The 25,439-nt window shown below is 43.6% G+C and overlaps 1 protein-coding gene across 5 annotated transcripts in view; it reads left to right on the top strand.

The window, feature by feature from the left end:
- Positions 1-13,213: 13,213 nt before the first annotated feature.
- Positions 13,214-25,439, top strand: part of LOC139344880 (protein turtle homolog B-like) — a 173,766-nt gene continuing 161,540 nt past the window's right edge. For 3 of the 5 annotated variants that reach the window (XR_011603182.1, XM_070983304.1, XM_070983302.1), the window contains exon 1: positions 13,230-13,509. Coding sequence is in view for 3 of the 5 variants with exons in the window: in XM_070983304.1 (XP_070839405.1) it covers positions 13,446-13,509 (64 nt within the window). In the remaining 2 variants the exon portion in view is untranslated. Of the gene's footprint in view, positions 13,510-25,439 lie in introns of all 5 variants that reach the window. The other 2 variants (XR_011603183.1, XM_070983303.1) reach the window with 2 other exon arrangements.

Here is a 25,439-nt window from a genome sequence, read left to right as displayed (position 1 = left end):
GGGTACAGTGTTCTCCACACAAAAGTTTATGTAGTCCGTGATGCTGTCTGTCAAACTGTCGATGTCCTCCTCATGAGAGTCGCTGAATATATCCCACACGGTTGTCTCGAAGCAGTCCTTCAGAGCCTCTTCAGCCTTGTCAGACCACCTCTTCACTGTGCGGGACACAGCTGGTTGCCTGTTAAAAAGGGGCTTGTAGACAGGCAGGAGATGAACCAGGTTGTGATCAGCTCTTCCCAGAGGAGGGAGGGGTGATGATTCGTATGCCTCCTTGGTGTTGGCATAGAATAAGTCCAGTGTTTTATTGTCTCTGGTGGCACATGTGACATACTGGATGAAATTGGGCAGAGTGGAGGACAGAGAGGCATGATTAAAATCCCCAGAGATCAGTAAGAGGGCCTGTGGTTTCTGGGTCTGCAGCCTGCTGATCACGGTGTTGATGACGTCACAGGCTGCGTTGGCGTTAGCAGAGGGAGGAATATCCACAGCCACCACTATGGCGTGTGAGAACTCCCGTGGCAGATAATATGGCCTCAGACTAACAGCCAACAGTTCAATGTCCAGGCAGCAGTGCTGCTCCTTGATAGTGATGTGCCTGGAGTTACACCATCTATCGTTCACAAACACTGCCAGCCCTCCTCCTTTCCTCTTACCGCTCTTCTCTGTCCGGTCCGCTCGAACGAGTGAAAATCCATCCAGCGCCACCGTCGTGTCCGTGTGCTGCATTCCCAGCCAAGTCTCCATGAAAAGTAGCACCGCCGGTAGTCCTGCTCATGTCGCGTCAGCGCTGCCTGCTCGTTCATCTTGTTGGGGAGAGATCTTACGTTCCCCATGATGACGGACGGGAGAGTCGGTCTGTAAGCTCTCCTCCTGTTGCGACGTTTAATCCCTGCGCGGCACCCACGCATCCTCCTCCTTAACTCGCGGGGGACATCAGGTCACTCCTCCGGCCGCACAGCTGTGTTACGCAGGGCCAGCAGCTGATCCCTACTGTAAACAATGGGAGCCATTGTCTCTCACGGACCCACAGACGCGGAGAAAGTGTACGGGTTGTAAAAAGTGATTACGAAGTAGCGCCTGAGTCACCTGAGTTAATGTCTCTGATGCGCCAGATTTTAACAAACACGTAGATTAAAAAGAATAAAAGAAGACTCACAAGAAAGCAGAAAAAGATAAGAAAAAACTCTTAAAGTCTAGCAAGCTGCTGTAAAGGGCTGCCGCTCGTACGGCGCCGGAAGTAGTAGGCCACAAAAATGCCACAAAGCAGATCACATCAACAACAAAACTTACACAACCAATCCACCACTAAATTTTCCGACTCAAAACCAACAAAACAAATGAAAAATACAATCCAATATAAAAACCAGTCGTCCTTACAAATTACTTTCTGTTGATATCAAATGTTACAGCCAAGCACAACCATCAACTCTCAAAAATTTAAAACCAAAGAGTCCTCAACGACCGAACGCAGTACATCCTGCACCCCCCACAAGTTCACAAAAATGTCAGTCTTATTAATCAGCCTGTAAAACTCAAACTCTACTCTGAGCTGAGCTGCCAACATCCCAGTCAGCATCAGAACCACATCCTTAGTCCCTCACCCTTCAGGCAGTTTTTCCTTGTCTTCCAAATTGCCAGCTTTGCCTGTCCTGAAATGAGGTTAATAAGTGTGTGTACAGCTTTTTTCTTGGCCGAGTAGCGTGGACCATAAATGAAAAGACAAAAAGAAAATTGTTCCCCAAAACCCTGAAATCATATGTCTAACAGTCTGAAAAGCCCTGCCAACTGAGAACACTGAATAAACAGATGAAAGACTGTTTCAGATTGAGAACAAGAAAACCCTCCCCTGTGTCAGTATTGAGATGCACCACATACCTGTTTGTAGCTATGGCCGCATGTACAATCCTCCACTGGAGATCACCCATCCGTTTATCAACGGGGGGTTTGTACAGGGACCGCCAACAGCCCCTCGGGAACGAACCCCTGCCAAAAACTCTGTCCACTTCGACAACTTCACCCCCACCAGAGAGCGGAGATTTGAGACCTTTACACATACATGATATGCTGCCTTCTTCCCTAGAGTCTCAAAATCATCCAACTCTGGGGTCCGAAAGGACAGCAGGATGTCCTCCTCATTCTGCCACTGATCCACAGCAGGAGAGACCGTCAAGGAAGGAAAGAGATATTCAACTCCATCCTCTCATTGATCCAGCACAGTTCTGTTTTTAGAAAATGCTCTGAGGGCTCCTGGCAGTGAAGCACAGGCATCCTCCACCAGCCTGAGCAGCAGTCTCCTGGACCTGATGTTCAGCAGCTCAGACAGATGATCAGTGGAGATCCTCATGAGGTGACCCAGCTTCACACAGCCACCCTCCCTCAGTCTGGACCTCAGGCTGACAGAGGACAGGGTCTGAGATGTAAAAAGGCTGTTACCAAACAGAGGTTCCTCCAGGATCCACATCCCCACTGTCACAGCGTCCTTCCGATGGAAACTGAAAACCTGCCATGCCTGCAGGACGGACTCATAAAACGGTGTCAAGCCAGTCAAATCCATGGTTCCGGGCCGAAGCAGGAACAGGTGTTTATCGTACCCCAAACGTCCGGCCCTCCTCAGCAGCAAACAGGCAGTGTCAGTCCATGACAGGCCACAGCTGTACAGCAGTTTCTGAGCTGTCTGCAGTCTGAATGCTGTGATCCGAATGCAGTGTCCACCAGCCCCTGACCCCCTTCCTGAACCGGCAGGTACAGTACTGCTGCTTTCAACCAGTGCAAACCAGACCAGAAAAAGTAAACAACTGCCCTCTGAAGTTCCTCCACCAGGCCCCTGGGTGGAGGTAGCACAATCAGCCTGTGCCACAGGGTGGCAGCGGCCAAGTTATTGACAATCAGGGTTCGTCCCTACAGTCTGACACACACTCTCTCCACAACACCCTCCCAGTTCTTCCCCTGAAACTCCTCTGTTCCCAAAAAAAACACCCAAGATTTTTAGCCCTTGCCTCCCCCAGCTAAGGTTTGCTGGCAACTTTGGAATTTCCTTATCTTCCCACTGCCCAACCTGCAACCCTTCACTCTTCCCCCAGTTCACTTTTGCTGAAGAAGCCCTCTCATAAAGTTCTAAACTAAGACTCAGCTGCTCTACATCCCCCTGATCCCGTACAATGACTGTAATATCACATGCATAAGCTGATACTATCAGTGGAAGGTGCTGGGGCATCCCTGGCAACAGAAGACCTGACAGCTTAGCTCTTATCCTGGTCAGAAGAGGCTCAATAACTATGGAGTACAAAATTCCAGAGATAGGACATCCCTCTCTAATCCCTCTCTGAAACTGTACTGGACAGCTCAACCCACCACCCACTTTCAAGAGACAGAACGCATCCTTATACAGTAGCCCCACCTGTGAAATAAACCCTTCTCCAAAACCAAAAGCCTTTAAAGTGGAAAAAAGAAAACCATGGTCCACCCTATTCAAAAGTTTTTTCCTGGTCCAAGGATATGATGCCAACATCAATTCCTTGAGCCTGTTGGCCAGTTTATAATCCGTACAGAGCAAAGCTACTGATCTCCAGTTCTTGAGTAGAGCCAAATCCCCCTTTTTTGGCAAAAGGGAGAGAACTGCATGTCTACAGGATCCCGGAAACCAACCTGTCCGGGAACACTCCTGCAACACCTCCCACAAGTCGACACCAACACACTTCCAGAAGTGCTTATAGAAATCAGCTGGCAGCCCATCCAGCCCAGGAGCACGACCAGAAGCCATCTGACCCACAGCAGCAGTGAGTTCCTCCAGGGAGATGCCAGCATCCAGGACAGCTCTGTCCTCAGGCCTCTGCTGAGGAAGCCCCTGCAGCAGTTCATCCTCACATTGTCGGTCACAGTCCTCCCTCCTGAAAAGGTCGCTGTAAAACTCCACAGCATGCTGCCTCATCTCAGCCTGGTCAGTTGTCAATGTACCATCACGGAGGCATAGGCACACCATCTGCTTCGTTTGAGAGACTGTCTTCTCCAGATTAAAGAAAAAAGAAGTGGGAGCATCCATGTCTCTCACACTGGTGAACCGTGCCCTAACCAAAGCCCCTTTGATCCTTTACCTTAAAAAAGAGCCCAGTTCCTGTCTCTTCTGTTGAACCTGTGACCACACTGCCATGTGTGGATAACTTATTCTCCAAATCCCTGATTTCTGTCTCCAAACCCTGTATTACTCTTTTAACTGCAACTGTGGAATGACTAGTGTACTGCTGACAGAAAATACATATGTGTGCTTTTCCTACTTCCCACCACTGACTCAGAGACTCAAAATCCCCCTTCCTCGCCCTCCATAATGACCCAAAATCCTCAAACTTCTGACAGAAATCACTGTCCTGAAGCAGCTTAATGTTAAAATGCCAATATGAGCTGCATTTAGTGGTTGGTGAAACAAGAAAATCTAATGTGACTAGATGATGATCGCTAAAACCTACTGGGTAGATGTAACTGTTCCAAAGCCTATTGCAGAAATTCCTGGTCATATAGAATCTATCTAACCTGGCTGCACTCATGTTCCCACCCACCACTCTAACCCATGTGTACTACCCAACTCGGGGATGTTTAAGCCTCCATACATCCACAACATCTGACTCTAGAGTAATCTGGGACAACGTAGTGGATGATCTCAAGTGAGGTTCCTGTCCGATTCTGTCCAATGTGAACTCTGTGGTGCAATTCCAGTCTCCCCCCATCACTACACACTCAGTCACATTGTCTTAAAAATCCAGCCTATCTGAGCCCAGATTAGGAGCATAGATATTGAGGAAACAAAACTGAATGCCCTGTACTTCTGCCCTGACAGCCAACGCCCTGCCTGTCGCCGATTACCAGCAAGCTTTCCAAAAACAATCACAAATGATCACGAATTATGTTACACCAGTTATACCGTGACCAAAGTGTCGGAAAAGTGAAAAGAATTAGAGAAAAAACACAAACTCTCAGACACACTCACCACGCTCCCTGCACCCAGCACTCACTCCAGAGAGAGAGACAGAGAGAGAGAGAGATGAACTTGGAGCTAAATCCAGGGACGCGAACACATACCCTAACGCAACCTTCCTCTCAAGATAATGCTGGGCACTTCTGAAAGGGTGGGCCAGCTATCAATCATAGTGGCACTGGCCCACATTAGCCCTTATGTGGCTACGCCACCGAATTAATATATTTTGTTTTCTTCAACTAATAGTCCAAAACTCAGAGATATTCAGTTCACAATCTGGATTTGTATTTGTCGAGCTGGAACCAGTAAATATTCAGCATTTTTGCTCAAAAACAAAAAGAAAAAAAATGACTTGAGTTTTCAAAATTATTGTCATATGCTACTGAAACTGGGGAGACACAAGAGACTGAATTTTATCCTATAAAATGATATAATACCACCTGAGTTTCATTATTAGCACGTGTGTATTACAGTCAGTAGCCACAACCCACAATTAAGGAGTCACTCCTTTCTCATTAATGATCAGGGAGGAATAAAAACCTGAGTGGAGCTAAGTGTGGTGGAATAGAACAAGGAACACCATGAAAGCTGAATCTGAATGTTCTATTTGCACTTCACACAGCTCTTTTAAACCACTTTTCTCAGTATGACAGTTAGCTGTGAGACATGGCTGTACTCCCATCACCACAGTGGCCGCAATGGCTGTTGAGCATCAAGTAAAGGGCCTCCGGCTGCAGTTTCATCTGTAGTCAGTGATGTCTCTGTCAGAGGTGCTGACATGCTTGGGCTTGACATGCCACACTCACGTGGCTGCTTCTTGTAGAGGAGCCAGCATGAGTAGCTGAGGCCTCACAGGCACTGAGAGATAGAGGAGAGATGAGATCAAAGTAGCTCCAAGAAAGAGAAGTAGAGTGTGGCAGTGAGTGTAGATATTTTGTACCTGGATATTTGGCTCAAAATACTGCTTTATATTACCATCTCCATCACTCCAAGAAAAAGAAAAGAGGGTAAATAAGAGACTGTTTCAAGTTCCCCACATAGGTTTACATAATTAGAAGTTCTCTGATGACTCTGCCATTGTCAGCCTCATAGATAGTCACAGATGGGGACGATAGGGCATACAGAGGACTCATCCAGGATTTTGTGGACTGGTGTCAGCAGAACCACCTCCTGATTAATGCAGATAAAACTAAGGAGCTGGTTGTGGACTTCCGTCGGCGCCCGCACTCTCCCCGATCACCAGTGAACATCCAGGGAAGGGACATTGAGATGGTCACATCTTATAAGTACCTGGGTGTTAATCTGAACAACAAACTAGACTGGATTCATAACACCACTGCGCTTTATAAAAAAGGACAGAGCAGACTCTATCTGCTCAGGAGGCTGAGGTCTTTTGGGGTGCGTGGGGCACTCCTGAAGACCTTCTGTAACTCTGTTGTGGCCTCTGCCTTGTTCTACGGTGTAGTCTGCTGAGGGAGCAGCATCACAGCAGCTGACCGGAAGAGGCTGGACAAACTCATCAGGAAGGCCAGCTCTGTCCTGGGATGCCCTCTGGAACAGGTGGAGGAGGTGGGGGAGAGGAGGATGACAGCCAAGCTGTCCTCCATGACAGACAATGACTCCCACCCACTCCAACACACACTCACTGCACTGAGGAGCTCCATCAGTGATAGGATGCTACATCCAAAGTGTGTGAAGGAGCGGTATCGCGGTCATTCCTTCCTGCAGCTGTCAGACTACACAACAAGAACTGCTGAAAGTAATTTTTTGATAATTTATCTGTAAATCATCTGTAAATTACCTGTACAATAATCTGGGCAATAACTGTTGCAATTCATCCTGTATACACACACACACACACACACACACACACACGTAGATGTATATATGTGTATATATGCGTATGTATATGTGTATGTATGTATATGTGTGTGTGTGTGCGTGTGTGTGTGTATATATATGGGCAGCACAGTGGCACAGCAAGAAGGTTGCCAGTTCGATCCCTGGGTGGGGCCTTTCTGTGTGAAGTTTGCATGTCCTTCCCATGCACGCGTCGGTTCTCTACGGGTACTCTGGCTTCCTCCCACAGACCAAAAACATGCTCATTAGGTTAATTGGGTGTGAGTGTGAATGTTTGTTTGTCTTGTGTGTTGCCCTGCGATCGACTGGCGACCGGTCCAGGGTGTACCCCGCCTCTTGCCAGTTGACAACTGGGATAGGCTCCAGCCCCCCCGCAACCCTGAAAGGGATAGGTGGTATAGAAAAAAAATGGATGGATATATACACACACACACACACACATATATAGAAAGAAGAAGAAGAAGAAACATACTTTATTGATCACATCACACAGTGAGTTGCACACTACACGCCATGCTTCTCGTGAAATTATATTTCCGCATTTGACCCATCCTTGGACTGTCGATCCTCCGCGGCAGACCAGGAGCGGTGGGCTGCCAGCTGCCAGCCGATGCCGGTGCCCGTGCCCGGGGACCCATCTTTTTTTGTCACCATTGGTCAAGTGGTGATCTTCTTGCATGTTTTTAGTGGGGGTTATTACAGAGGAAACCCCGGGTGAACACGGGGAGAACATGCAAACTCCACACAGAAAGGCCCCCATTTTTTTCCTCGAGTAGCAGCACCAAGGGCATGGTCCCGCTGTGACGCCACCAGCGCCACAGCGGGATTCGAACCGGGGACCTTCTAGCTGTGAGGCGACAGTGTTACCAAATTGATCCACCGTGCTACCCCCCCCCAAAAAAAAAAAAAAAAAAATATATATATATATATATATATATATTTATTTATTTGCCCAAAGCACAATTTTGAACATGGAGGAACACCCTGAACAGCAGCTACATGCTTGTGGAAGAGGAAGAGGAAGAAGAGGCATAAGAATGCATGGTGGTAGGGGAGGACATACTGTAACAGGGGAAGAGGAAGAAGGCAAAGAGTAAGAGTTCCTGATGAAATCAGAGCCACATTTTGGACCATGTCGTAAACCATGGTCTTACAATGGAAGATTCTGGTCGGAGAGTCCAGCCTAATGTAAACAGATCCACAGTGTCATCAATTGTGCAAACATTCTGGAGGGAAAACAGGTAAATATGTACATGTTCTATACTGTTGTTGCAGTGTTTTTTTTAACCAATACAGCACAGTACATTTGCATACAATATATGTGACATGATCTATGTCAGGGTCTGGGATTTGTTGTGGTCTTTGTTTTGTTTTTTGTGGTGTTTCTAGCAGCTCTGTGGCAGGAGGCGGGGCCAGCTAATTTTCCACAATCTCTGGTCTTCAGTGGAGGCACACCAGTTTCTCATCATCAGTCATCAACATCTCCACTTAATTCTGGTCATCCCTCCAGCTCGTTACCAGATAATTCCGGTCTGCTCAGATGTGTCTCGCAGTGCATCTTGGTCTCTGTCTTCCTGTGCGTAGCTGCGACCCTCTTCATTTCTTCGCCGGTCTCCCCGTGGACCGCCTACTCTTGTCTCCTCTGCCGAGGATTAGAAGAGCTGGATCCTTCGTTCCTCCTTAGCCAGCTGAACTTTCTGTTTGTGCATTAAAAGACTCTTGAACTATACGGTCCAAATCACCAAAAACATAACAATATTTGTGAATTCTACATGTATTGGACTGCACAACAACCTCGTGCTTTTGGCAGCAAGTACAAGAAATTTGCAACATAGTCATCGCCAACAATTCCATCAGGTTAAGAGAGATTCAAACTGCAGTCATTGATGATGACAATATCTTCGCAAATATCAATTCTTTCAGCCTTTCCACTATAGACAGAGTTTTGAAAAGAAATCAAATGAGGATGACAGGACTCTACAGGGTGCCATTTGAGAGGATTAGTGAAAGAGTGAAGGAGCTGCGATACCAGTGTGTCCAGGTAAACCATTGGTGTGCACATGGTGTATTGTACAGTGAGTTTTACTGTATTTCATTGATGCTTGTATCTTTTGAAGTTGTAGATACTCATACAGTAACAACGGAAAACATTTCTACTTGCTACTAAACAGTCACATTCTAGAATAGGCTATGCAAAACTAACTTTTTTATTTTTTCTGTTTGACTATTTAGAGAATAATGGATCTGGAGGCACATGAACCAACCCACGTTCTTGTTTTTGTGGACGAAGCTTGCTTCAATCTATCCAAATGCAGGAGACGTGGCTGCAATGTCATTGGACACAGAGCCACAATTGGCCAACGAGGCCAACGTGGGGGCAATATCACGATGTGTGCTGCCATATCTGAGAATGGTGTGAGCACACATGTTCCACACATTGGGCCCTACAACACCCAACTTCTCCCAGCCTTCCTAAATAAATTTCACAGAGATCTAATACCAGAACATGAAAGATGTTTAGTTGGCCAGATTTGCCAAACTATGTCATCCACCAAGCGATTGCCGTTTGAGAATGGTTTACTGCACATCAAAAGATGTCAATGGAGTTCCTTCCACCATACTCCCCGTTCTTAAATCCAGTAGAGGAGTTCTTTTCAGCCTGGAGGTGGAAGGTATATGCCACAGGACCAGATGTCTCTCTTGGATGCCATCAATGCTGCATGTGAGGACGTCACAGGTGATCATTGTAGGGGATGATTGTTCAAGGAGATTTTTCTCCCGGTGTATTGCAAGGGAAAACATCAGGTGTGATGTCGACAAAAATCTCTGGCCAGATCAACAAAACCGACAGGATGTCCAAGAAGATGAGAGCTAGTGTCATGTAGCCCACTGTGGGGAGGTACAAAGTTTTTTTTTTTTTACTTAACTACTGCTGTTTTTTTTCATTGTTGCAGGATGTCTGTTTTCTTTTGTTTCTGATTTTTGCAAGGATGTCATTTTTTTTGCACATTTTCTGTTCAATGTATATGACTTTACCTGAAAGATCAAAGATGCATTTTTTTTTATTACAGTGCATGTAACAAATTGCTACACAAATAAATTTACTGTGTACATACAAATGTCCATATCCCTTAACTTTTTCCTGCTGTTGAAATCTGAATCTAAAAAGCTCAGTGTGGTACACAATAGTATTCAGCTACACATTTTTGTATAACACAGTAAATAGTCAGTGTCAACAAAAAGTAGAACAAAACAAAAATTTGTGTATGTGACGGACTCTGGAAGCAGGACTCAGATGCAGAGACAGTAATAACAGTTTATTTAGAAAAAGTAACAACAAAAGATGTAACAACTGAGGGAGCCGATATAATGGGAACAGAGAGGGCAGTCTCTGCTGGAGGACACTCGACAGCTTCTAATAAAAAACACAAAACTCAGTTAAGGGAAAGCACACAGGCAAAAGTCCAAAAATAAACGCTGGAGAAAACTCGACAGCCACCACACAAAAACAAAAATCTCCACTCGGGGAAAAACTCACAGGCAGGATGAAACTCAGGTGCTGGAGAGAACTCGACAGTCACTGGTAAGGAAACAAAAGCTCCGCTGGGGGAAAAAGCACACAGGCAAACAAAAGAACCACAAGTGCTGGAGAACCACTCGACAGACACTTAGAACAAAAAACTCCGTAACGGGTTAGCACACAGGCAGGAAAACAAAACTCACAAAATCACAGCGTGCACGAAGGCAAGACAGCTGGAGAACACAAGGCAGGAACCTGGAGATAAATGCTGAGGCGAGAAACACAAGCATGAGCAATGTGACCATCTGGCATCAGAGTGTGGGAGAAGCATGCTTAAGAAGGAGAGTCCTGATTAGCGGAGATTGGTGACAGGTGTGTCAGGAGCTGCTCAACCCCAGCGAAGATTAGCCCTGCCCCTGCCTTGTTCCAGCCCTGAAAAAACACACAAAACAGAATCAGAGCAGATCACCAAACCACGGCCACAACAGTGTATGAGAAACATTTATGGGGCAGCACGGTGGCGCAGCAGGTAGTGCGCATGCCTCACAGCAAGAAGGTTGCCGGTTTGATCCCTGGGCGGGGCCTTTCTGTGCGAAGTTTGCATCTTCTTCCCGTGCATGCGTGGGTTCTTTCCGGGTACTCCAGCTTCCTCCCACAGACCAAAAACATGCTCATTAGGTGAATCTGTGACTCTAAAATTGTGAGTGTGAGAGTGAATGATTGTTTGTCTTGTGTGTTGCCCTGTGGTCGACTGGCGATCAGTCAGGGTGTACCCCGCCTCTCGCCCGTTGACAGCTGGGATAGGCTCCAGCCCCCCCGCAATCCTGAAAGGAAGGTATAGAAAATGGATGGATGAAACATTTCCAGGGTTGACTATCATGGTGAAAAAAAAGCTAAACATTCTGAGCAGTATGGCTCAAATGATGACAAAACAACTTTTCATTTTGGTGACTTTGGCCAATTTACTGACACAAAAACTAGGTTTTGCAACATGAATTAAATGTTTTGGGTGAGTTACTTACCCTTTGCAAACATGCAATAGAGTTTTGATGTCCCATGTAACAGTTGTGACAATTGCACTTACAGTTTAGAGAATGTTAAGACTGTTTCAAGAAATGAGCCAAAACGATTGAGAAACACTGTATTTACAGCTCTTCTCACTACCAGATCAGAAAAAGTGCTGCCGCTAACCACATGAACAGGTCTTAAACAAAACAGGTTTGGATAGACAAAGGATTTTTTGATAAGTAGCCCCAAAATATTAAGTTGTGGAGAAGATGAATGTTGTAGCATCTGTCACTTTTGTCATCATTGACTAGCTTTAAATGATTTGTTTACCCTCTGAATAATGTTGAACTGTTAAAGATTTCAGCTGGAATGTGATCTTTAAAAAAGCCATCATAAGCTTCTCTGTTATGAGGCAAGATTTGATTTCTGCAGCGAAAATTGTGTGGATGAAACAAAATGTGCAAGCTGAGAAAACTTGGATATGACTAAGAATAGCTACCAAAGAATGAGAACAGCGTCAGCAAGGTAAAACAGAATGACCTCAGATAACTTCACATGAATGTGTTTGTCATCCTCGAAGAGGCTGGAGGAGCTCCCTGAAGGAGCAGTGGGGGTCTTTAGACTTGGAGGTGGATGAGAATTGGCTCTGAGGCATGATGGGATGCTCTATGAGCAAGGCAGACTGAGTCAGTGGAATTTTAAACTGTCCTTGACTGAATCACTGTATCAACGAAGATGAATAATGGTGAAGTCAGACAACTTGTTTGTTTAAAGAAATTGTCTTAGTCAGTGTTCGAGGTCTTGTATTTTTATTTATTTATTTATTTTATGTAAGCCGATCTAAGCAGCCTGACCATCACTGTTTCATTCATACATAATGCACATTGTTACTGAAATGACTCCTGGTATTTCGACAGCTGACTTGAATGCATGTGTGGCAGTGATCTGAGGATAAACAAGCTGGAGGATATCTTTCATCTATTTGCGCAGGATGATACCGCAGCTCCGCTACGGCTTCACTCGACAACCCACCTTGAAACGGTTCTCTCTAATGCTGCATTCAGGCCCCCCGTGAAAAGCGAGAAGATGCAACAAGCTTTTCACGACATAGAAGTTAGAAACTTGCGGTTTAGCCTATAAAACCCGGTTCCTCAAACTCATAATGTTGTAAACAACTACTGTCAATTATTAGCAGCTTGTCTTTCTAGCAAACTGGAGAGATTTCCATCTAATTTATTCAACAGAGTAAACACCCGTTGGAGTTTGGTGGCTGGGATTGTGATGTTGTGTAGGCATTGGTGCAACCTGCTGCAAACATGAAGTAATTCAGTGAATACCATAATGAGGCCTCTGCTTTGTCAAAGGAAGTATGGCCAATCCTTAAAGTCGCTCACTCACAAAAACTTAACTGTAAGTTACTATATCAATCTATTCGGTTTTATGCAATGACTTTTCCCTTCTCTGTGATGATCACTTCACTAGCTATTTTTGTCTGGGGGTTCGTGGTAGGCCAGATGCTTTCCTTTCAACCTCCACAATAAAAATCAGATAATGTTTTAAAAGGTGATATTATGATGCTACTGCTATAATGGTTCATGTAAGTGCATTAAGGATGAAAACGCGAATAATGAGAAAGCAAGCTCTCTTTCAAACGGGTGTGAGCACACTGAGGTCATTTCTTACAGACGAAGTTTGGAACCTCCGCGTATTAATATATGTCATGAACGCAACATTCCAGCTGGGTTACCGACAGCGCACACAACCAATCAGCGACCTTACCTCTCCCACGCCCACCAATGAAATGAGTGCAAAGGCGGGGCTGCGGTGATCTATAAACTGGTGCTTGGTTTCACTGCCTCGTCTGCTCTCGTCCCATTGGCGCAGGTGATCCGTCTCAGGATGCGAGAGGAGAGCGGAGGAGAGGGGAAGAGAGAGGGGAAAGCGCCGATGGGAAAGTGTCCAGGGCACGGCTAACAAGAAACCAGGATACCGGCCCGCTTCAGTTTGTCCTGGACCACTCGGCGATGAGAGATTCACCGAAAGGGGCACTTTGAGATATGATGAGCTTTATTTCTGGTCGGCAATAGTACTATGATTTGGTATGTGGCCACTTTGATAGCAAGTGTATTCAGCACCCGAGGAACGGCCGCTCAAGGTGAGTCGAAGTGCAGAATCTGTATCCACCAGCGCCTATTGCTCAAGTTTTAACTCAGCTTTTTTTTTTTTTTTTTAACTATCGATCTCGTAAAAAGCGGTTTCCAGCTAGTGTTTTATCGAACTTTGAATATGTCGCTTGTATGTTAAAAATGTCACACTTTACGTCATGAAGTTCATACGTGTGTTCATCACCGCACCTGTGTGGAGCCGGGCTGGCGTATGACGAGCGAAATGGACCGCTCCACCGTTAAATGAATTACAGTGGAGCTTTACCACAGTGAACAGGGAACTCCTTTAGTTAAACCTATTTTAAAAGAGGACACCCTGTATATTCCCACTGTAATGCATCATGGAGATGCGTGCTTGTCGGTAATTAATGGCTCACTGGGACTTGTGACGTTTTTGGCTTCAGAGTGATAGATTTTGCGGCTTATTTAGGCTGACATGTTCCCCCCAGGATGTGAGTTTTCTTTCCGGGAGCTCCAGGACGTTATGCAGGCACCACTGGACTGCCGCAGCCGCTTTCACTGAGCTCCACACCGGCTGCCAGCCTTTCGTGAATTGTGAAGGCAATTGTGCTTAGTATGGTGCGCTGGTGTGGATGTCATTAAAATGCTATGAGTGGATTAACCTCTTCTAGGGAGCTGTTCCAGCTGAAGCTGAGTGATGCCATCTTTGTCCGCTAGAGGGAGCGCTTTCTTAGCTAGCATCACATTAAGGTGAATTTAAACAGTTCCCAAGACGCAGAAACTGCTTTTCAGTCAGTCATGTGTGATGCAACTTTGATCACTTGTATTAACTGATGACTAAGCTTGAGCTTAAAGTTATGTTCACAAAAGTATCACCTTTCTTGTTGAGAAGAGCTGAAGTGTGGGAAAATGGTATCACAGCTGGGAGATCCCTCAACCTGCAGCTGATCTCTGACCTCCCTGTAGATTGATGACAGAGAAAAGAGGCTCCTCTGATGGTTTTGTTAGGTCAAAACAAAGCAGAGATGTCTGAAAGCAACACTGATGAGTGAAACCACCTCAATAAAACTGAGAAAATTGCTGACAACTGTTTCCCAAAGCTCAAACTTAACTATTCATATTGATTGTTTTGTCTGACCAGCAGCAAAAGTACTCTCATAGAATACTCACATTTGAAAAGATGAGTCTTTGGGCTTTATGCTTCACAAATTGCTTGAAAAAACTTCCATCAGTCAATCAACTAATGTTCTAAGCTCTCATTATGAATGACCTAATCCTATAGGCGGTGGACCCACATGTAATTTGGCAGGCTGACAGTGTGTATGTGTGTGTTGTTTACACGTGAGCTTGTCTCACATTGATGGTGACAGGGACGCGTATGGTGAGCAGGTGAAGCTGCAGCAGCTTCACATTACTTTTGTCCCCCTCCTTCCTTTCCTCTCTACCGCTCATCTTTAAGAGAGAGCAGAGATGGAGGAAACTGGGACGATGTCTGTGCCATCACTGATTAGATGATGAAGAAACGAGTGCTTGATGATATAAATAAGCTTTTCATCATGGTGCGTTAATCTTTTGACACAGAATCTTGCAAGTTCATATATATTTATTTTTGTTGACATCCTTCTGGCCACTGGGTTCAGCTGGCTACACTGCAGACAGTTATGTAATGTCCTGCCTAAAGAGGATACACTTAAGCGTTGTCTGCCAAAAGGAGACTTAGGGAGATGTTTTTAAGCGGCTTCCCTCGTCTCCTCCATGGCTGGGACTGCAGGCAACTTGGCAGAAATGACCATTAACTTCTGGATAGCAAAGAAAGAGCGCCTGTGACTGCACTTGTTTGTGTTTTGTAAAGAGTGTCCCTTCACTTAGTGTAACTGGTTATGCATATGGTCCTTGTCCCATGCTTTAACACATCAACAGAGCTCTCTGCTCTGCAGCATTCATGCTGTGCACACGGATACACAAACACAGATGAACACACCAGCCGACAGAAGCTGTGCAGGGCAGCATCCTTCTGGCTGAGTGCTTCTGTCTCCAGCTGGCAGCTGGCAAATGCCTCGACTTTTGCCAGTGATAACCCTGGACCTGAGCCAGACTGCCTCTCTTTCTCTCTGCTGTCCCCTCCTCTCTGGTTTCCTCTCTTCCTCACCTTGTTCCATCCATCCCTCTCTCCCCTCTCTCTCTTTTCCCGTGTGACTCAGGTTGCCCCCCCCCCCCCCACCTTCCTGTGACCCTTTTCTCCTGCTCCGTCCTGTCGTCTTCCTCTTCTGTACACTTGGATGAACTCACTTCCCTCCATGTTTCAAGTGCCCTCTCTCAGCGTGGCTGGGTAGCTGAGGGAAGGGACCATGGTGGGTTGTGTTAATGGAGGCTCAGGGTGCGCTCCACAGCAACCGTCTGCTACCATATGCAGACACACCCACTTGTTGCCCCACACACACACACACACACACACACACACACACACACACACACACACACCCCAACGTCAACACATGCAAGTATCCCCTTGGGGAACAATGTGTCTTTAACCAGGATCTGAACATATGCCCACTAACAGGCTGTCTGCCCAGGACTAAGTTGGACTAATTATGACTAAGCTGTTAGATAAATGCCACAGAGTTGCTTGATAAATACATTTACCACATCATGCCAAGAGGGCTGGGGATGGAGGAGGAGGGGGTGAGTGTGGATGTATGTGTGAAAGGGATGTTGTTTGGAGTATGCTGGAAAGAAACAGTGAAAAAAAACAGTGAAGAACATTTAGATGTCTTTCCACTGAGGGTGCTTTCACATGTGAGTTCGGAAACTCTGATGTTGTTTCTATGTGGTGCGAAAGCAAAACAGACCAACTTGTGCGATGAAGTCAAAAACTAAACTGCTGTTAAATCCATCTGCTGGTTGAGAAATATTTCTCCTAATCTGTTGACTGTAAGAAATGTATAGTGTATATATATTTATACAAGATAATTTGGTAACCATGGCAACAGATATGTACTTTTACCTGATTCACCAGAATGTGAAAATAAGTTCAATCTGAAGTCTGTTGAGGCTGTGTCTTATTTTGTGTCTTTGTCCTCAATAAGGATTGAGTGAAATGTAGTGACCACACAGGAACTACGTATATCTGTAATACCATGAAACGAAAATGTCTTTTTTGATGTTCCATTTCTCTCTGTCACTGTTTATACAGGATTTGATATACAAGGTCCAGTTGCAGTTTCAATAAAAGTCAACATTAAACAACATAAATTAAGGCTGCAGCAGCATACAGCTGAGTGTCCACCAGAGCAGCTGCTGCCCGCACGCCATTGTGCTTACATTGGAAATAACGGAAACGGTGGTAACCTCTAGCTGTCTGAAAGCACCTTTATGTCTGCAATGCCCATTACCACCTATTTTTGACAAGAATGCTAGAGACATGTGTCACACTTTCCATGTCTTGTTCTCCTGTTTTCATCCTTGTGATGAAGTTTTTATTTGTATTGATCCTTTTGATCTATTTCTGGTCACCTCTGGAGCTGAATGATGGGATCTTGAATTCCTCTTGGCTGTATTTATGCTTGCTTACGTTTTTGCTCTTACTGATTATAGCTGAATCTTTATGATGCACATCATTAAGGGTCTGTTTGTTTGACTGAAGTAAGATTCCTCTGGAGCTCTGAAGTGCCAAGAAAACTGTTGAACTTGTGTTTGTGTTTCAGCGATGTTGTCTCCCAAGTCAGCATGTGTGTTTTTTGGGAATAAACTATGTGTGTAAATGGAACTGGCAAGGAGCACTGGTGCCTGATTGATTTGACTAACTTTCCTGGTATCCCTGTTTTTTGATGATCTCTACACTATGATCACTTAATGAGTGTTCTCCTTCTAAGTGGGTGGCTGCTTGGCAAAAACAAAGTAGCTGACCAAGAACAGGGAGGCTCATGTCTCATTCACAGTGTGAATTTAAATCCTGTGGGCGTTCAGCGTTTTCTCACTTCTCACTGTGGCCTGAAACAGATTTAGCCTTCAATGGGAATGCCCTGATCTGGCCTTATATTAATCTGATACTGTTCGCTGATGAAATGACTCAATATATTTCAACATAGAAACTCTCAGAATGTCACATGTTCACTTACATTATTGCCAACTTTCTCGCATACTTTTCCAGTGGACTTGGGGCTCAGTTGAATTAGGCTGCAGCTCGGTGTAACACCCATCAGTCCATTTTCATGGTCCTAGGACTTCAGAAGATTCATTTCCTTTGCTGTTGTGCACATATTCAGTCTCTTCACCTTGTATGAAAGTGTGTGTGCTTGTGTGTGGGTGTTGGTGTGCCTTGCTTCTCGGTGCAAATGTTAAGAGTTTAAACAGAATCTGAGTGAGATGGCCTACACTGAGTCACATGGCTTCAGATAAAGTGTTTTTCTAATTCCATCATTCAACTTCCTGGATTGAGGTCACACATTTTGTCAAAATCAGAGGATGCATCTCAGCTTAAAGCCTCTTGCACACTGAGCCAATTCTCTCCCCTCAAATAAACAAACAAACAAAAAAACTCAACGTTCTTAAAGCTGGCAGTTGTTGGCTGTTATTTTTAGACTTAGATATTCCAACCATCACCTTCATGTAGATCTGACTGTCTTCATTGAAGTCAAACAGCTTCGACACCAGTTTACAGATATGAGAAAATGACAATACACTTTATTTGTATAGCACCTTTCACACAAGAATTGCAGCTGAAAGTGCTTTACAACAAAGAAATCACATGCGTTAAGTGCTTCACATTAAGAAGATTTAGAATGATCATAAAAACAGGGATAGACAGTTAAGTCAAAATAAGATGGAAAATAAAAACCACTTGATTATAATAATTAAAATACGATCAAAAAAAGGATTGGAATTGGAATTGGATTGGACAGAGAAAGAAGATTTTTATGGAAAGAAATTGGAAGTGGAATAAATTTAAATGATGTGCAACAGCAGAGATTCAAATCAGCATGATTCCAAACATCACCTGTATCCACACTTCATGTACGGCTGTATCTGTACAGTACATTCTGCTGTGGATGGGAGGTGCTCCGTATACAGGGGAAGACTTCACTCCCACTGAGCTTAATGAAAAGTAGCATCCCTGTTGCCTGGGGCAAATAGCACACTTCATAAAAGTCACCAACCTTTAGCTGTCAATCAAGCTGGTATATGGGCCAAAGAGCGGTGACTGGCGGTTGCTGTCAAGCCCCTGAGCTCCCAGCAGTTTGGTTCAGTGACTAGTCTATTGGGGTTGCTTGGCTAGATGAGCTGATGGAAAAGATTGTCAGCAAGAGATACTTCATGTGTAGCTTTAGATTTTTGCAGATCCATGTCAATTATATACGAGCAATCCACAGAGTGTTGGTATTTTACTGAGGACTGTAAATATGTGCCACATGTGACCAGGGTAGTGCAAAGAATGTAGCCAGAGTGCTAAATGCTATGAAGCATATTGACAGCACTTTGGATGAAATAGAGATGTAGTCTTTCAGTCCTTTGGACAGGTGCACTAACAGGTGCCTGAGGGCAACAACTCTAATGCCCTTCGCCCTTATAAAGACAACACCTCTGTTTTATATGAAACTTACTCCCTTCTAACTCTCTCAGAGCTACTCCTCTGATCTGTGAGGGGCTGAAATAGATCATGGTAGATATGAGTATGACATACTTGTTACATTGAAGTATGTGACTTGGAGCAGCCCTTGCCTCACAGTACTTCAGGAAGGTATTGCTCACTGGTATTCGTTTCAAATATACTGTACCAGTGTCCTTAAATGAGTCATCTTAAAGTTGTCCAGCTAGTAATTGCTGTAGCCCTTCTGCTGCTGTCAGGGTACACAGAATGGGGACATCATCAAAAAAATGCCCAGATGTATTGACAACTTGCAGAGCCACTGTTGAGTTTACACTTGGGAGTATTGAAGATTCTATTTTAGTGTCATTAGTTTGACATTTTGCACTTCCTTTGGCAATAATTTCGATATGAATGAATACCCACATTCACAAATGTATGTGGTGATTTGTACATAAATCACTCCCCACAAAATAATTTTTCAGTGCACATATAAAACACAAAGACAAGACAGGTTAGCTGAACACCGTTAGCATTATATAGCTAACTTGTCTGCTGATGCTAGAGTTAACCACATCAGTAACTTGGCAATGATTCATACTGTAACTCATAGTTGCATACAGTGAAGATGTGTGATCACGTCAGATGATACCCTTGAGTCTATGCTAATGTGATTGACCTATGCATTAGTTCATCTGTATGTGCTGCAATTACATTACATGTTTGCTCACGTTTATGCCCTTGTGTGAAAAGATATGTTGCAATTGCAGCCGTGAGCATTGTGGATGTCTTTTCTAGTTCAGTGTAACAACACTTTTGAAAGTTTAGTTCTCTCCATCATTGTCAGTAAAAGCAGGGTCTTTTTTTTTTTTTTTTTTGAGTTTGACTTGGGTGGATGAACTTCGCGCCCATCGGCTCATGGTCTTACCCTTTGTTAACGATTTGTTGTGAATTGTGCAAGCTTCACATCAATTACAGGTTATTCGTGAGATTAATTGTGGCTAGTTTTATTTTGTTTTGAGGGTTTGATTCACCAACTGATACCCAAACATATAGATGAGGCAATCTGCATACTTTTGATACAATCATTGATAAATCAAATAGGTGAGGTGAAATAGTTTTTTCAGTTTTGGTGCTAACTTTGCTCTCTGCAGATGTGTGAGTATCTTTCTTGAAATTGTGGAATATTTTGTGAAGTGAAATGATTTTCTTTTTTCCTGATATCTGCTGTAGATTACTGGTCTCATTAGCACATCGTTTGCAGCTGTGTGGGGCTTGTAGTTGAGCATATGGATAGGCAGATGTACAGAGTAACTCAGTCCCTGATGGGCAGAGGAAGCTTTATTCCAATCAGTGAGTAGGGAGGTACTGTGAAGGACACAGTTCAGATGCATGAGAAATTTTAATGAAGCTTCATCTTGGTCTTAAGGCCTAACTCCATGCATCACTCCAGGCTTTAGATTTGGACAGTTTAATACATCAAAATGGAGATGCTTGGTGTGGCTATGTGGCAGTGTTACAAAATAGCTGTGAATGATGTAGAGACTGCTCTGATGTCACTGTTTCTGTCAACTCTCTGGTTCTCCCTACTCAGCCTTCAGAAATCCTGAGATCTAGCAGTCATGGAGCCATTGCATGGCAGTTCTGATTTCTCTCATGAGGCTGCTCATATCCTTTGCCCCCGTAACTTTACTATTATGACATTGCAATAAACCTCTGAAGTGATCCTGATTGTTTATAGACAGTGGTAATGCATCCTGCCATCAGTGTGTGTCTGCAGTCAAATTCAGCCCAATTGCCTAAAGGAAATCCTTCGCATGAGTTGACAGTTTATTCCTGATCTGCTTAGAGATCCCGTTGTCCACAGTAAAGTGCTTCTTTACTGCTCGCACACTGTCCATTTTACAAACATGGACACATGCACTGCCACTATCAGGCAAAGGCATGACTGGATAAAATACATTGAATTTACCAAACAGAGCCGTGTGCCTCACTTGCAGTTGGCAGTGTAAAACAGTTGAAATTAATATCCTGTGTAGTCTGTTCCTCCTAAAATAACCCTGATTTTTGAGTAGAGTATTTCTGAAATATACTGTTCAAACCATACCATTTCCATTTGGAGGGTTTTTAGTGCAGTACTATGGTTTTTGATAGTGACCTCCTGCTAACATACATCTTGGTTGCTGTCCTGTACTGTATACTTTCTCTGGATTCTGCACTTACCCTCCCTCTCCTCTCCTCCTACCATCCTGAGCTGGCTGGCCTCCTCTCCTGTCTCATTTTACAGCCTGGCCTACTGATGCAGCACAGTCAGCTTCCTCTACACCGACTTCTCCAGACCTATTAAACATTCATTTGATAGGGCTGTAAGATATCCTCTTAGATAGCATCAGCTATGCTACACTAAATTCATCCCAAAATCTGAGCTTCACACCCTAACCCTGATGCAGCAAGCCCAGAGGCAAATTCTATAGGCAAGCCTACATATGGGTCCCTTTGAGAGAAGCAGTAGAAAATGCATGCCATAGACAAACTGATTGATGATGGTGGTGTCTGGTCTTTGTGGCACAGTATATGACACATGATCCCCTCGTTGCTGTGTGGCAGCAGTGTTGCATTGAAACAACTTGCAGCAGATACTGCAGACAAATGACTGTAAAATGTTGTTACCAGTAATTAGGCCCCTAACATTACGAGCAGCAAATGATTACCAGGATGTTTCCTTTTCATTTTTCCATACTTGCAGCGGAGGTGTAAGCAGTGGTGTGGTGCAGGGTATACACAGGTAGACAGTGTATACCCACCTAATTTTCAGTCGGCATTGCGTATACACACTTACAATCCTCTCTGATGTGCACCATTTAGTGTACTGGGATTATTTTTCCCAGGGTGGCAAAGGCACGAACCACCTTACTCTGCCTCTGATTGGCTACTACTCGTTGTTGCCTTCATTGGTTGGTTGGGTAAGATCATCAGGGTAAGCCAATCAACAGAAGAGCAGGGCGGCTGATATGTTGCCATTGCCATCCTAGGAAAATAGATGTCGCCTGTGGTCTACCTGCTTGCCCTGTTGGATAATAAAGTCAATAATTAATTAATGACGGAAGAAGGAAATGGAGGAAAAATGAAGCGATCAACTCAAACAACAATCTACTTTCAGAAAAAAAACAACCTTGCAATGCTACGTTGGTGCGATTAGCCAGCAGCTCATGATGGTGATATTAGAATTACGTTGGTGCTAGCCATCAGCTCAGCTAACAATTAGCTCAGTTCCCACTCCCGCTCATGGATCTGTTGCTGCTGCTCTGTCCGTCTGTGGCTAATGTTAATTTCATATTGATCGTTACTCCCTGAAGTCAAGCGTAAAGGTAGTTTTGCATGTAAAATTAAGAGTAAACCCACTTCTTCAGGCACCACTCTACCACTGGGTGTAAGAGAACATCAAAACAAATCCAACCACCAAATCTACCATGTGACCACCTTTAAGGTCACATACACACCAAAGCCGCATTTCAACCCAAAGCACCTGGAACTTTTAGTCCCAGGAACTACTTTAGAGGGAACTAAATGTGTGCTTCAGACCACAGTCTAAAGACCTGTGGAGATTAGGCAAATACACTCAAAAAAATAATTTGTTGGATGAACATAAAAAAATTATGGAAAGTATTTCCACCCAATCATAATATGCTAATTTAGCAAGAAATTGTTTTATTGACATAAATGTAAATATGCTGGTTCAACATAAGGTGTTGGTGTTATCATTACTCAATTACAAGGGGTAAATCCAACATAATAATCATTTGTTGGGTGAATATACAAAAATTATGGAAAGTATTTGCACCCAATTATAATACTCTCATTTAGCAAGAGACAGTTTTGTTGAGTGAAATTAATGTAAACATGCCGAATAAACATAATGTGTTACTGTTACTTAATTACAAGGAGTAAATCCAACATAACTTTTAAAGGTTAGTTCAACATATTTACCCATGTTTGATTTAAGTGTGGGTGACCCAATTTAATGGGGTGGGTACAACTATATTTTAAAATGATACAACTAATTTATTAACAACACAACTAACTAATTAATTGTGCTGATCAGACAAGACTTATGTATGTTTGACATCACAAATACTTTAGTAAAGAGTCCTTTCAGTCATATGAAAATCAATAGTAATAATTCAATAAAAGTCAATTCTGACATCAATATTTATTTTAAACAATGTAAACATCTGTCATCCTAGTTTACAACAGTTGATATCAAGTTAGGAAAAAAAACCCCACTGCATTAGAGGTCAACATTAATGGTTGGTATTAGCATGTAGGTAACGTTAGATTTTTGGCTAGAATAACAATAACATGACATTAGTTAGCGGTATCGCATTTAGCAAGCGTCATGTGGCAAAGAACAGTACTCTGAGCAGGAACTTTCTGCTGGTTAAAATGTCCCAGGAAATGAATTTAGAATCTGGTTCTTGTGGTGGAAACATGCTGAGTTCCTAGCCCCCAAGGGTCCTTTCTAGTTTTTATCATATTAGTCAACCTCACATTGTTTTATGAATTTTAGTCTTCTCCTAATCAAAGAACACCTCAACTATTTTAGTCTAGTTTTATTCATTTATTGTAGTTTCTTTGTCATCGGATTATGCTGAATGTTGTCAGTCTCATCTAGCTAGAACCAATATTTTTTTTGTCATTTTAGTCATTACTTGATTCACATTTCATCATAGATTGTATCTGATTAAATATCTGGAGAAATTTAATTGAATTCAGTTGAGTATATGTCAAAAAACTTTGGCAAATTAACACATCTACTTCATTCCTGTTTAATGCAATGTCCTAACTTTTTTGGAATCAGGGTTGGGACTGTTCAGAACAGCTGGAGTGCACTGTGGACCTGAGGTGAGCAGGGAATAGCTGTCACATCTAAATGGAGATATATTACGGGAACTGGCATTGTATCTTCTCTACCACCTGGTAAAATGTGCTTACTGTGACGATTAGACGAGAGAATTTTGCACAGCATAACACAACAAAAATACAGGATTTGTTTTACATATCTGTTATGAATCCTATTTTATTATCTCATCAAAGTATGTTGTTCATTGTCTGCTACAGTTGTAATGTTTGCACTTCCTCTCTTTCCAATTTTGACCTCTTTTCAAAAATAATGAGACATCCATTCAAATCTGTATTCCTGCAGGACTGCAAAAGTCAGTTTGCACTAGGGCTGGGCGATATGGCTGAAAACTCTATTGCGATATAAGTGTTTTATATTGGTAGATATCGATAATTATTGAGCCCCTAGGTGTGAGTGTGAGTGTGAATGGTTGTGTGTATGTGCCCTGCGATCGGCTGGCGACCGGTCCAGGGTGAACCCCGCCTCTCGCCCGTTGACAGCCGAGATAGGCTCTGCCCCCCCCCCCCCCCGCGATCCCGAAAAGGGATAAGTGGCATAGAAAATGAATGGATGAATGGATAATTATTGATATTTTTTATGACCTATTTAAAATAAGGACCAGGGGAAAAATACATTCAATTTAAACATTTTTATTTTAAATTGAACCTTCCTCTGATTATCATTCCCTCAGCTATCAAGGCAGAAAGGAAAGGAAATATCAACACAACCATGGAAAACACTCAAATAATAAATGTAAAAAAAAGTGTAAAAATGTAAAGAGAGAGAGAGAACTTTTTTTCCGCAGGTTTAGTGCAGGAAGTTCACAAGCTGATTCACCTTCTGCTGAATAAAATGTTTTCAGATATGTGCAGTGTTTTGGAAACATAGCAGAAACTGAGGTGGACTTGACATCTGTAACATAGAAAAAAATATGAGGGGCCGTACAAGCCATAATTCATTCTGGTCCTCTCATACACATATATTCGCCTCTCACATACATATATTTTCTCTCTCACACACATACATTGTCCTTTTACACACATATATTCTCCTTACACACACATACATTCTCCTTGAACACACACACATTCTCCTTTCACATACATATATTTTCACTCTTACACACACATATATTCTCCTTACACACACATACATTCTCCTTTCACATACATATATTGTCACTCTCACACACACATAAATTCTCCTTACCTGCTGAAGCGACTTGGAAGTTTGCAGGTCTGAAAATCTGTCTCATCTCACTTTCCACCGTGCTGTGAGTAAAGTTTGGTGCAGATGAACCTGTCACCTGTCACCCAAGCGACGAGGATATGGATGCAATCGTTTCTGGGGACGATAAAATATTTCTTAAAACCCCAATGGCTTGTTGCACTGCTCGAGACTCCTCTCCACCTTCAACGCTGACTGTGACCTAAACGTGACCCGCCCGCTTGAGCTTCTCAGCCAATCACCGCGCA

This window comes from Chaetodon trifascialis, chromosome 16, assembly GCF_039877785.1.
Source record: "Chaetodon trifascialis isolate fChaTrf1 chromosome 16, fChaTrf1.hap1, whole genome shotgun sequence".
In the NCBI taxonomy this organism is placed as follows: Eukaryota; Metazoa; Chordata; class Actinopteri; order Chaetodontiformes; family Chaetodontidae; genus Chaetodon; species Chaetodon trifascialis.
This window is presented reverse-complemented; position numbering and strand designations above follow the sequence as displayed.